General features: G+C 36.1%; 1 protein-coding gene across 1 annotated transcript in view; it reads right to left on the bottom strand.

Annotated features, from left to right (window-relative positions):
- Positions 1-7,907: 7,907 nt before the first annotated feature.
- The window catches only part of LOC113112518 (threonine aspartase 1-like), a 28,853-nt gene continuing 22,884 nt past the window's right edge, over positions 7,908-13,876 (bottom strand). Inside the window, exon 14 of the mRNA XM_026278167.1 lies at positions 7,908-8,804. Coding sequence (XP_026133952.1) covers positions 8,712-8,804 — 93 coding nt within the window. The 3' untranslated portion in view covers positions 7,908-8,711. The remainder of the gene's footprint in view (positions 8,805-13,876) is intronic.

The following is a 13,876-nucleotide window of genomic DNA, read 5'->3' on the forward strand; positions in this document are numbered from 1 at the left end:
TCCAGAAACAGACCTAAGCTCCGCTTTTGATGTCGGATGCAAAATACCTACCCATTTAAACGGGAATCAAATTCTTTTTTGAAAGCATAATCATATTCTCATTTTTCTGACTATGATCAAGCAATCACATGAATAGAGGGCTGCAATCTCAGGGCCAATGCTGAAACTTCAGAACATCCCTTAAGATGTTTGTATCAATGTTTCACTCTTTTCTGCTGGACCAATCCTAGGTCAAAATTTGACCCGTACAGTGACATAATAATAGACATTTAGATTTACTTTGCCTTAAGGATTTATATATATATGCACTGATAAAACAAAAAGTGCATTGCTTGTTGGGTAATTTATATATATATAATTTATGTAATTTATATAATTATATATTTTTTTAATTATAATTTTTGTAAAAATATAAATATAAAAAGGAAACAAAAAAATTATATTATTTTAAATATAAACCTACATAATTGTGTATGTGTATAATATATATATATATATATATATATATATATATATATATATATATATATATATATATATATATATATATATAATATACATTTTTATTAGATTTACAAAAATATAATATGCAAAAAACATAAACTGTAAAATATAAAAGATGTAAATAATAATAATTAAATAAATAAAATCATACAGATATAATAAAATAATATTAATAAATTCATAAACACACATTTATGAATAAAGAAATCATGTTTCTGACATGTTTCTGATTTCACGTCCCTGCTTATGGTGCTTGGCAGGTATGGCTGAATTTTGATGCATGTTCACAGTAAGTCAAATTATTAAATGATGCATTAACAGGTCAATCTTCATCCCAGCAGCCCACATCAGGTGACATTGAGCACAACCGCGTCATGAGTGTCAGAAGACACGTTCAGCAGGATACAGATCAAGAGGGTTTGAAGTTATGTCTGCTGTTAGTATCAAGTGAATTCTCATGGTCTTCTCCCATCTCACCATAAAAGCACTTTGGAGTGAAGGCTAAGCTTACAGCAAGGAGTGGGATCAGCAGCAGTGATCTTTATTGAATCAGACCGTCTGCTACAGAGGCCCCTTAAACATCAAAGCCAACAGCCTGCTTTATTTTAAAACATCAGGCATGTGTTAGAGCGGTGGCAGATCCTGCTCCATACCAACTCTATCTCTCACACAATCCTCATGTCCTCCAAGAAGTTACACCACTTCTATTTACTTCTGCCTTTACAGGTGCTGCAGCTGGATGAAGTATTAGCACTTACAAATTGTAGGCATTATTTTAAACCATTAGAGAGAAAAGATGATGATATTACCATTATATGATATTACTGCTGTATATTGGACATTAGTAGACAAGAGTAATGGTTAGATAACTTTACAATTACAAGGAATGACACAACACTTAAAAGGCCTAAAATTTGAAATGCTCAATAAGACATGTATACTCTACAGTGAATGGGTGCTGTCAGAACTATTCTTTTCAATAAATACATAAAAATTTGGCAAATTGTGTATTTTGTACTCAGATCAAGCATGTAGAAATTTAAGCTCCAACTTGAAATTACTAATTTGTAGGCATGATTCTACCGTAAACCTATATTAGATATAATATGCATTGTGGAAAGCGCTATAAATGTAAACACAAATTGAACTGAATTATCAGTAAATATGTAATTATATTCAATGATTTACAATTTATATATTTATATTGTATCTAAAGTTTATTTTACTCCAAATGCTCAAAAATGTAAATGAATCATTCATTTGTTGAAAACTTTCAGTGGATAGATTCAGTGAATCAAGTTCAGAAAACCAGTGTGAATGATTAGTAAAAAAAAAAAATCACATTTAGTTTTCAATAAACTGGTCACAATTGTAAACAGCTCGCTAAAGTGGAAAATTATAAAAAGACACTATATAAAAATTGAGTTATTGTATGGTTTTAAATTATTTTTATGCATCTGAAGCTTGAAAGCCAAAAGTAATGGTTCACTCCACTATTGGAGACAAGTGGGAAAACACTCAGGCCTAAAACATTTTGCAATGATGCAGAACCACTATTTGGCTTTTATATAAGAAATCCCACAGTGCAGCTGACCACCCTCTTCTCATGTTATTCGCCCTCCTCTGGGTGAGAGGTGTAGAGTGGTGGTTTCAAGCGAGGCTGTTTTTAGAGCAAATCCACTTTGCTTTTGCACTCTTTCTCTCAGCTCTGGCACTTTATGGGCGGTGTAGCACATTTCAGGAAGTGTCTGGCCCGCAATGCCGCAAGGGCCGCGGCTGCTTGGCGGGCTTAATTAGAAGGCAGTCTGTGCTGCGTGGAACCTGGAATAGCTGATCTGGACTGCCAGGTCGCTGTTTGGCAAGGAGTAGCTTGAATGCCTGGGCTCATAGGGAGAATGCTGCAGTCAGTGGCGTATTATCTGGCCCGGTGCCTGACCTAGAGATGGCTTGTTGGCACAGGGTGCACAAAAACTGGGGGATGGTTTGGGAATGAAGGGCATGCAGCTGAACAAACAGGTCAAGTAGCTGACAAACACCTCAAAAGGCTCTAGGGCTCTGATTAACCCTTGCAAGGGCTTACTCGTATAAGAATGGCTGAAAATGCACACATGACCTTATGACACTAGCCGTGACCTTAACCTTTCAGCTCACAAGTGAGCAGCCTTGCAGATAACAGGACACAAATATGGAAAAAAATATATATATTTAGCAGATTTGGGTTTTCTGCTAAAACAAAAAAACATATTTAAAATATTTAAACCTGTGCTAATAATAACTAGAATTTCGATTGATTATATGAATGCAAATGATTTAATCACTGCAAATACAATTAATCAGAAGCATCAATATTTGTTGAGAAATATCCTCAAATAGAGAATACAAAAGGCATTATGATGAACAAAAGCTCTAAATAGGTAAAAAGTAGCTTTTGATGACAATATTTTATGTTTTATTTTCATACAAGGCAAGACACTACAGGTGAATAGGGTAAAGAAAAAAAGATGTTTGCATTACAGTTTCCAAAATGTTACGCTGAAATATGCAAATGTTATCTAATTAAATATGCACTCATTTGTCTACATCTATAATCTAAAAATTACATAAAGCCAGACTCAAAATGTTTTCTTCATTTTGTTGACATATTAAAAAGTTTTTACATAAGCGATTTTTAATACGACTTTTTTATCACTCCATAAATCTGAAAATACGGTCAACAACTAGAAAATAAAATATTCTTTCATCAAAGAAATGAACTTATTTGCTTACTTTACTAGTCATTTACAGGTAATTTGTGAGTGCAAATTGTTTCACCCCAACTATTTTTCAGTGCATGTTGGCTCTGAAATTAGACATTGTTTCAACCACCGACAATATAGTAAATTAGTCACAGAATAAAAGTTACGCCAAGTTCCCTAAACTTCTGTCTGTCTGCTATTTCCAGCACAGAATGTCCTTGACGAGTGAGGCTCTTTGAATGTGACTTTGTCTCTATACACACACTTCAGATATGGAGCAATAATATAGTGTTCTTGGTGGCGGAGAGCAGTAGTGTGAGTTGCTATGTTCAGAAAGACAGGCCACATGGCAGCGATTCATTCTGTCAGGAGAGCTCAGCATGTGTAGACAGCAGGCCGTGCTGGGGCCACGGCAACGGCCGCACTCTTTGATCTTCGCTTGCACTGCCGTCTGTTTCGCATTTTAGATACACCTTGAATGTCGAGGGGCACTAACTTCTGTGCCTTGCCACCTCTTAAAGACCAAGTATCTCTTTTCAAAGCTGAAGGGGCCCTCTGCAACCCCACAAATAACATTACGCTGTGCAAGCCATAAAAGTGCCACTGAACTGGAGGACTGAAATGGAAAGTGACACAAGGTATATGCTTGTGTTAAGTGTTCAAGGTGAGCTGTATTATTGAGTAATATGTTTATGCTCATGCTGTGAAAAGCAACAGGTGGAGGACGTCTTCAATAACAAAAATGCAGACATATTCTTTTGTACACTTTCATTCATGACTTCTACCATTCTTTGAATGCTTGAGTGACATAACTTATTTTTAATCAAATTCACAATAAAAATGTATCAAAGCGCCCCCATAAGGGAGCTCAATTGTATAGTGTTTTAAAAGGCTTTATTACACGGCTCTGTGGAATATTTGATTCTGGAACTGACTCGAAAGAACCCATGTTATTCATGTGGGGACTCTGTCATTGCAGTGCAGAATCTATATTTGCATACTTGATTGACAAGCAGTTTTTTTAAGAAAACTGATTTATCTAATCCTACAATAGTGTTGTAAAAGATGTCAGTATTATACCAAACACTCTATAAAAGACTAATGTAATTATTGTCATTACTGGAAACAGCACAAATTACTCAGTGTCAGCCAATGAAAAAAAAAAAAAAACATCACTCAAAGACAGTGAAAGAAACCAAATGTCAATGTGGCACTGACCACAAACACATTGGGATGACTATAAATCCAGACACCCTGTAGGACAAATTTCAAGACAACATATGGGATAGCCACAGAATTGTTACTTATGGATCTTAAAGGAAAGCGCCATTAACCCAAATCTTTCAAACACTAACCATAAAACACTATCAATCCATGATTTGACATCAAACAAACAGTTGTGAGTCCTTTCATTTTCCAGACTCTCTAGAGAGCTTCTATTTTCACCCCTGGGTTATTGTCGAGTGTGTAACTTATTTCTAGACTGTAAATCTTGGGCAACCCAGAGTTAAGATTAGAAGAAGTGGGGAGTAGAAAAGGCAGGGGGAAGACAAGATAAACTTTTGCTGTCTGCTAGAGCCTCAAATACAAATAGAGCAGTGTTTCTGTCTGGATAACAAGGGTTCATGGGAGATAGAGACTAGAGTGAAAACAGTAGGCCCCCAGATAAAGAGAACACAACAAACTGTAGACAAAAAAATTTAGCCAAAGAAAAAAAATTACATTATCTCTAACACAGGAAGCATTCAAATGGTTCAGCATTCAAACCTCACAGTTAAGGGAAATGGATCAAAAAGAGATAAGTTGCCTTTTAGTGCTCTTCAAGAGCATTGTAAAGTAATGTCTTGGTTTCGGTTATATATCCTTCATTCCCTGAAGGAGGGAACGGAGAAGTTACATTGACACTGAGGTTAGGGGTCTCACTTGGGCGCACCAATCACCTCTGAGCATTACGTGAAATGGCCAGTGATAATTGGTGAGTGGAATTTGCATGCCGAGGCACTTCCTGTACTTCCAGGTATATAATATGGAGGCGTGCATTCACTCATTAAGGTTCGTGCTAAGGAGCCGAGGAAGCATGCCATTTAGCACAGTTCACGGTTGTGTCATGAGGGACATAACGTCTCCCTTGCTAGGGAAGACACAGGTTTAACAAAGGAAACCGTACCGTGGAAAATATACAGGATTACCAATGTAATCTCATGTATGGCACCAAGTCCAGTAAAAGGGGGTGACTAATGGCATGCAACCCGAATACAGCAATAGACTCCTCCGCTTAGTCTGAATGCCAAAAGGGTTTTGGAGGAGTCGACCAGGATTCACCAGACAGGGAACTTACTGGAAGAACAGAAGCGCTCGTATTCTAGCCAGAGGAATGGCGCCGCAAGCAAGACACTGAGCCAGAGCTCCTGCATATTACCTGTTTGTACCCAACACATGGGCAGAAACTGACTCTACCCAGAGATTATAGAACCTCGCATAAGTATTAGGTGTTGACCAGCCCGTAGTTCTGCAGATATCTGCTAGAGAGGTGCTGTACACCAAAGCCCAGGAGGAGGTTACGCCAAGGCGATGGCATCCACTAGCCAGTGGGCCAACCTCTGCTTGGAGAGTGCCTTCCCCTTCTGCTGTCCTCCAAAACAAACAAAGAGCTGCTCGGAGCGTTCACAAAGTGAACAGCTCTTAAGCAAAGATGAATGAGTGTATGCACGCCTCCATTTTATTTACCCATATGTACGGGGAGTGATTTGGCATGCAAATTCCTCTCGCCAATTGTCAATGACCATTCCTTATAATGCTCAGAAACTGATGGGGATCCCAAGCGAGACCACTAACATCAGTTCCGATATAACGTTGAATGTAACTGACTGAAAGGGAACCATTTTTTTTTATTTTATTTACCTATGTTGATGTAGATCTTATTGAAATAGTAAGTTTGGGCGGGACATACAGAGGTACCAATGAATATGGTTTAGTTACATCACAGTCGTGGAGCATGATTTGCTATTTGCTCCTCTGGAGCAGGTGGTGTTTGAGGGAGGGACATAGCTGGACAAAAAATCTGTAGTGCAGGATGAATCATCTATATTTTTCAACTGATCTCTCAGATGACAATCTTAAATGTATATCTTTTTTCTTTCTCTGGCTTTGTTAGTCTTCATAATCAATAAGGCTGTCTTAGGTTCACTGTTGCCCCCACATGTCCTGAAGAGACAATTACATTAACATGTTTTTTCCAAAACTAACACTCCCACAAAAAAATCAGAGCTCAAGGTAAATTTAGCTTATGTTTGTGTTTATTTGCTGAAATTTCAAAAAACAAACAAACAAATAAACAAAAACAGGATAATGCGATGAAACTCATTATGACAATAATAGGGAGACCCATTTTTTTTTCATGCCATTGATATGACTTGAGCAGTCTCATCAATCATGAGACTGCACATTATTGTTAAAATATTAGTACTATTAATGTTGTTGTGCACAATATCTAAAAAATGTATAAGGAGGTTAAGAGGCAGTCAATGAACAAATAAATCAGCACTTACAACTGCACACCATTTCTCAGTTTTATTAAGCATTACAATAGCAAGACGTTAATAAAATCTGCTGTTGGAAACATTTACAGACATTTCATAAATGCACGGTCATGTAAAATAAAATATATATATATATATAACATTTTTATATTACTGCATGAGTTTTAACTAAAGAAAAAAATCTAAAATGCATAACTTAAAATATTAGCCCTGCCAAAAAAACATTATCAATGTAATAACCTTCATTTTATTCAGTGTAATTTATAAATACGTTTTCGAGATCCTCTCATTTTTTTCTGCCATTATAAAATACAGACCTAAAATATATTTAGCTTTTTCAAAGATGGACTAACAGTCATTTTTTAGCTTGCTTTTTCGGGTATCATCTACTGAGCACTATACATGGCATTAGAAAACACACAAAGCTGTTCATCTGTTATTACAGCTCAACCACAGAAGTGCATGATGCAGCTTTCAAACAAGGACAAGTAAACTCATAGTACACAAAAGTAATGCATACTTGGATTATGTAACATGCGCCATGTTCTTAGTACACTTACGAGCAGTGCAGGTTGTCAAAGTAGTGCACTTATTTTGTAAGACGCTGGGCAAAAGTGCGTGTGCATCTAGTCTCGTTAGAAGATCTTTCTGAGATCCTACTGCCATCTACTTTGTTTTGAAGGTCTAACATCCATGAATTAACTTATTTTCAACAGTGCATATCATTAGATTTGAGAATAATCTCACTTTTTTAAGGTATAGTTCACCTACAAATTACTCGCACTCATGTCATTCAAATCTGCACAAATATTTTCATTAAAAAAAAAAGAATTTTTCCATGCAATTTCAAAAAAATGGGGACTGAATATTTCAAACTATAAAAAGGACACAAAAGCATCCGTCATGTGACCTGTATGCAAGTTCAGTATGAGTTCTGAAGAATATAGTGCACAAGTCATGTGGATATTTTTCTCATACTTTGGTTCTTTTTAATTGTTTTAAAGCTTATTGTTTGAAAAATAAAAGCCTGAATACTCTTAACGAAATCAAGTTCTTCTGTACAGAAGAATGTTAGTTGAATGTTAGTTTGGAATGACATGACAATGTGTAAATGACAAAAAAATATATATTGGGTGAACTATTCATCCAACTGAAATGCTATTAAAGCTTAAAAAAAGTCAAATGAAAAGCCAATTATTGTAATTTCAAAAAGTATTTTATCCTGTGTACCACACAGTGTATGCATTGCAACTCAACCAGACTCACTGCAAGCACACGTGTCAAATCAGACCTTTTTTCTAAATCACTAAACTGAAATTTTGCACAAAACAAGCATCTTGGCTATATATAAAAACATAATAGTAGAAGTAATATTACATATATATATATATAAGTCAAGTAAGCAAAAAAAATCAATAAGCCATTTATGTCAATGGCCACCCTGTTTCAACAACCCTTAGCTTATTTACAATGATAAGGACGGTGCATATTGTTTCAAAGAGGAATAGAAATGAAGCATCAAGTCTTGTCCAGCACATATTAAAAGGTGAGTTTCTTGGAAGCCCACTAAAACCAGAGCAGCACACTAGTCCTGAAGGTCACTTGGCATGTTCTTTTCTTAGCAGATGCCTTAGGCAAATTACCCTTCTAACCATGTACCCCCCACCCTTCAAGTAACAGTAAAACAGTCTATGTGAACAGCGTGAAAGTTTTGCAAAATTATTGATTAAATAATAAGATTGGGAGTAATTGTGAATAAATGAGTAAATGTGTTTATAACTGTGTAATAAAGAAAAAGATGGAAGAAAAGTCATATTGCAACATTTTTGTCCCTTCATGTTTGTGTCCTAGAATGACACAATGTCAAGCTCTTGCTATAAAGATCCCGGCACTGGCATATTGCTGCAGAAATAGAGGGTGATTTCACCCCACTTTAGTCACTGACAGTCCCGAGTCGACAAACTCCACCCTCGATTGCCAGTGACTGTCCGGCCACTGCCCCAGGAGGAAGTCTGGATATGTGAGTCTGGCAAACAGAGAGAGAGAGAGAAGTGTGTTTATAGGGTAAACAGTGAGTGTGGTGGGAAAGCACACAGCTGCTGGACGGTGGGAGTGAGGTGTCCTCTTTGCAAACAAAGGCAACTGCCGCCCGCCTATGGCACACGCCCTGGACGCATTCTCTGATGGGCTATGATAAGCGGCCCTTGGGGAACCAAAACCAGACTGTTTCCTGTCTATGAGTGAGGAGAATGAAAGCCCTGGTATCATCCCAGAGTGTCCCAGGCCACCTGTCACTAACACTGGTCCATGACAGGAGGACACGCATACAGTAAAAGTCAGTGTAAATCTGTGACCCCTCTTGGCACATCCATGTGTGTCAGTTATACTACCATAAAGATCCATATCTCACTCTCACACTCTGCGTGACTTGCTAGCACAGGCTCAGGCAGATTATTGTAGCTAGGAGACCTCAAAACTAAATAAAAGAACTAAATAAATAACAGAATACCACACAAACACAAGTAAAAATCTACTCTGAGAAAAGAAAATGAGTTATAAAAGCATCAGGAAAAAAAAAGAGAATAATAAAATTTGAAAATAAATGTAAATATAAATAAAAAGTATGATATAAATAAAATATCAGGCAAAATTAATTCTGCAATTCTGAAAACATGGAAGGAACCATGGATTCCAGTAATAAAAATGGAATTTACAGTAAACGGTAACAGAATTTGGCAAATTTTGGATGAATAAATCAAGAAAAGAAAAAAACAGCAGGAAAAAAATACATTCAGAAAGATTAAATGAAATGGATTTTCATAAAAACCCTAAAAATATTAATATGGTCAGTTGAACAAATATTTTAAAATCTAGATAAAGTACTACAAAACTAACTCAGTTAAGTTTCTGCTAACCACAAACACAACCATGTAATGATAAACACATTCACATTTGGAGAATGTAATGCATTAATTGGCAATTTGCACGGACGGTTCTTTAAAACCTTGATAAGCCGGCTAGTAAACTTCCAGTGAAGCGTCATTTGATGTTGTGGTATATATAGGTGAAGACTCTTGAGACCCTCACAGAAACTTATCCTGCCTCATAACTGTCAGAAAATGAGAAATAAAATAATTGCAAGACCATAAATAATGATAGCGGCATTAACATACAGTTTCATGTTACTTAACAAAATATATTTTTATATGCCGAGGCTGGTAATCCCAGGAGAGTACATAGACACATAATTGTACATTGAATTGCTGACAACTAAACACTATCATAACGGTTATGGCTAATGTTAGCTAGTTAGCGATGCGATCTCGTTAATGACATGTCGTGGTTAGAAAGCTTGGTTGAGCGCATCAGACAAGATGACGACGCAGAAGAAGTGCTGCTGCAGAGATGGGGTGAATTCCAATCGGCTTTTTTGCGCCCTTCAAGTGCACTTCGGGTAGAGGACGCCATTTGTAGAGATTATTACAAATTAAAACGAGCACTGAATCCCTTCACAAAGTCTGTTAGCGAAGGGAACATGTGACGGTCACTTCACGGAAGTGATTTCTGTTTTTGATCATGTGATTTTCAGTTATGAGCTCTTTAAAGCGAAGTTGGGGTTGATGTAGACTTCACATAAAAACTAAGTAGAATAGGCTGGAGAAATGTGTCTATTTTAATGGGATACAAAATATTTTTGTCAGTAATAGAAATATGATTTAAGATGGTAGTGTAAGCATGTTTAATTTGAAAGAGTTTAATAGTAAATAAGACACAGTGAGGCAATATATAAAATGATAATAATGAGAAGAATTTTTTTTGCAACAACTGATGGAGTGCAGAATGCTGCATGCACGCTCTGTGTTGTCAAGGTAATTTTTGGTCAGTCATCCCTTCACCAAGGGAGTTCCAAATGCTTATATGAGACAGTAATGCCCTACACCCTTAAAAGAACACAGGGATGCTCACTTCTGTTTGGAATTAGCCCTTAGAGCATCAGAGAAAATGAAGAAGAACTGCTGTAGGGTCAATTTTTCAGCATGTCTGAAAAGTCGGTCACACACGATAATATATAATATATTATAACCCCAATTTTCTATCGCATTTTACTGAGGACAGTTTCCACAACATGAGGGAGTACAGTGCCGCCAAAAAGAACTGAAACACAGTCTAAGCTGTTCACCAATCACAATGCACTGGGGCAGCTAACCAATCACAACATTTCGTTCTTCCGAAGGCAGGCCTTCATCAAACTGACCGGAACTAATCAAGCCGTTTGTGCCAGACTGGGGAGAAAGGTACTTTAATAATATTAATTATGTGAAAGATAATGCATTTTTTTGAACCACCAAGCATAAGAGCATGTTCTACTACACCCCCAAAAGAGCATAATAGGACCCCTTTAAAGATTATATTTTTAATCATAAAGATTACATGAAACAATGTTCCAAAAATGTCTCCTGGCTGAAAAAATTAAGATGAAATTGACATGAAAATATCATTATAACTATTAGATGACAGCAGAGTATCACTCAGGTCCCATTTAAATTCTTTTTGTCCACCTCCATATCTTGCTTTTGGATTTATTATGAAATGACTATTATAAAATGTATATATGTAGTGTACTGAAGTATAAAGTATAGTAAGTGCAGGAAGTCACAAAGTATCATGTCATTTAAAAAAAAAAAAAATAGATAAACCCTGACACCAACAGCCTAGAAGGGTTAATTATTTAAATACTTAACTAGTTGACTACAAATTAAATAAGTTAATTATCAATGGTACAACAACTAAATAATAATGCATTTCATATTTTGAAATACTTTTAGATTGTTTTATACTTTTAAGTTTTATCTTTAACTGTAGAAGCTGCAAAATACATTCAGTCAACAGACTTGTTGCTGCTGTAGTTCTGTTACTCTGAATTTAGTCTGAATCACTTCCCACACAGCTTTATTTTTGACATCAGCTAGTCAGCTGTAGCATAACTTTTATTTTTCCCTACACTTGCAACCCCATGGAATGTTGTTTCATTGCTGATTCTACACACAGATATTTTCCGATAAAATGTTCCATTACACTGAATAATTACATGGCCCAGATATTCTGGACTGTAGAGTTCCGTGATTTTTGCATCAGCATTCTTTTTTTTTTTTCTGTGAAATAAATTTATCTGATACATTCACATTCTGAAAGCTCAAAACATTCATGTATTCCTCTAGAAAGGCTCTTAAGTAGATTCTCCACCACAATACTAGTGGTGGTTGTGACAGTGAGTTTCTAATGTTTTCTGAGTGATTTTTAGCACTACTATGTGGTTACCAGTGTGTTCTGGATGGTCACTTATTGGTCCAAATCTCCATGATATTGTGATCCTTGACTACATGGCTTCAACAGACATCTATGCCCCCCCCCACCCTTTCTTTCTTTTATCAATCTAAATTTTTTTTCCAGTGGCTTAAAAAAGTAACTGGGATTCATATTCAAAATAAGTAATAGCAAGTAAAAAAATATATATTAAAATAATAAAAACAAAAATTCCTACTGAGATCATGCTACATAAAACATGACAGTAGATTTATTGTGTTGTCAGTTGAACATACCTTGAATGAGGAAATGTAAATTCACCTCCAATCATCAAGTCTAAATCACACTGATTCTTCTTATAAATGACAACAGTGTTTTAAAGTTGAACACATTTTAATCTACCCGATGGTGTTTTATCTGGAATGGTTCCCATGTGGTTGGAATCACCGCTGCTGGAAATAATTATGAAGTCTTAATGCAACCTGGAGATTAGACACAATTCTGTGTGGCAAACCAGAGATTCACTTACTTCGATGGACATCAAGACTCAGCCAAAAGTTTAAGCAGTTGGAAATAATCAAAAAATGGCTTTATTTGGGAGACCAAAAATATGCCATTAAAATTCTTTCTTAATTGCCATGTAAAAAATGTGTGTATGATGTGTTAAAGAGCTGAAAAACAGAATACTGGGCCGCAGTGTAAAAACAGATCCATGACAATGACCGTGCTTCAGCTGCGGTTTTCACATACAATTTTGTTCTTAACCACAATGTGCCTTTCCTCGTTTCGAGAGGCTAAATGGAAGAATTGAAAAGCGAGCAGTGGCACAGATTAGTAAAAAACCAGAGCAAAAAGCATAGGACACAAGAAGTCTAGTTATTCTTCAACAGCATTGATGAGTGTGGATTTGAGAATTTAGCTGGAAGGTTTCAAATCTTACCATTCCATTGCTCTAGCAGAAAAAAAAAAAAAAACATGTAATCCACCTTCCAGACTACCGTATTTTCCAGACTATAAGTCACACTTTTTTTCACAGTTTGGCTGGTCCTGCGACTTATAGGCAGGTGCGACTCATTTATCAAAATTAATTTGACATGAACCGAGAGAAATGAACCAAGAGAAAACATTACTGTGTATAGCCTACACTAAGCAGCATATAGCGCCCTCTCGCGGCTGTAGACGATAATGTTTTCTCTTGGTTCTAAATAAATGGGACTTTTATATGTTTTTTTTCCTCGTCATGATGTATTTTTGGACTGGTGTGACTTATAGTCCGAAAAATACGGTATCTTTTGGATAACATGTTTTTCTGTATCCTATGTGTACACAATTTTATGGCCAGAAATATTCTGTAAACATCAATCATTTTATTAAGTTATAGGTTTTATGAAGTCTTGGATCGGATGGGCATCTTACATAATTTTTTTGAATTTATGGATTACAAATTAAATTAAATTAAATTACTTTTATTATAAAGTGAAAGGAAACAACTGAAAGAAAAACGGATGCTTGTCTGTACATTTAATGTGTGCAGCTCTGAAAGTGACAGCAGACTAATTGTAGTAAACATGCTGCCGGTTGTCATTAAAGGGATAGATTTAAACATTTGAAACAATATGTACATTTGTAAACATTTCCACACTTCGAAACGCAATGAACGAAACAACTTGGTTGTTTGACATGTTTGACATGTCTGTCAAATGGCCTCATGGGTGGGCCTTGGCCAATGAAAGCTAGGTCCCCACTGACTTGCATAGTGTTTTTTTATTTTATTTCTCCATACTATGGAATTCA

Source organism: Carassius auratus, chromosome 13, assembly GCF_003368295.1.
Source record: "Carassius auratus strain Wakin chromosome 13, ASM336829v1, whole genome shotgun sequence".
NCBI classification, from domain to species: domain Eukaryota; kingdom Metazoa; phylum Chordata; class Actinopteri; order Cypriniformes; family Cyprinidae; genus Carassius; species Carassius auratus.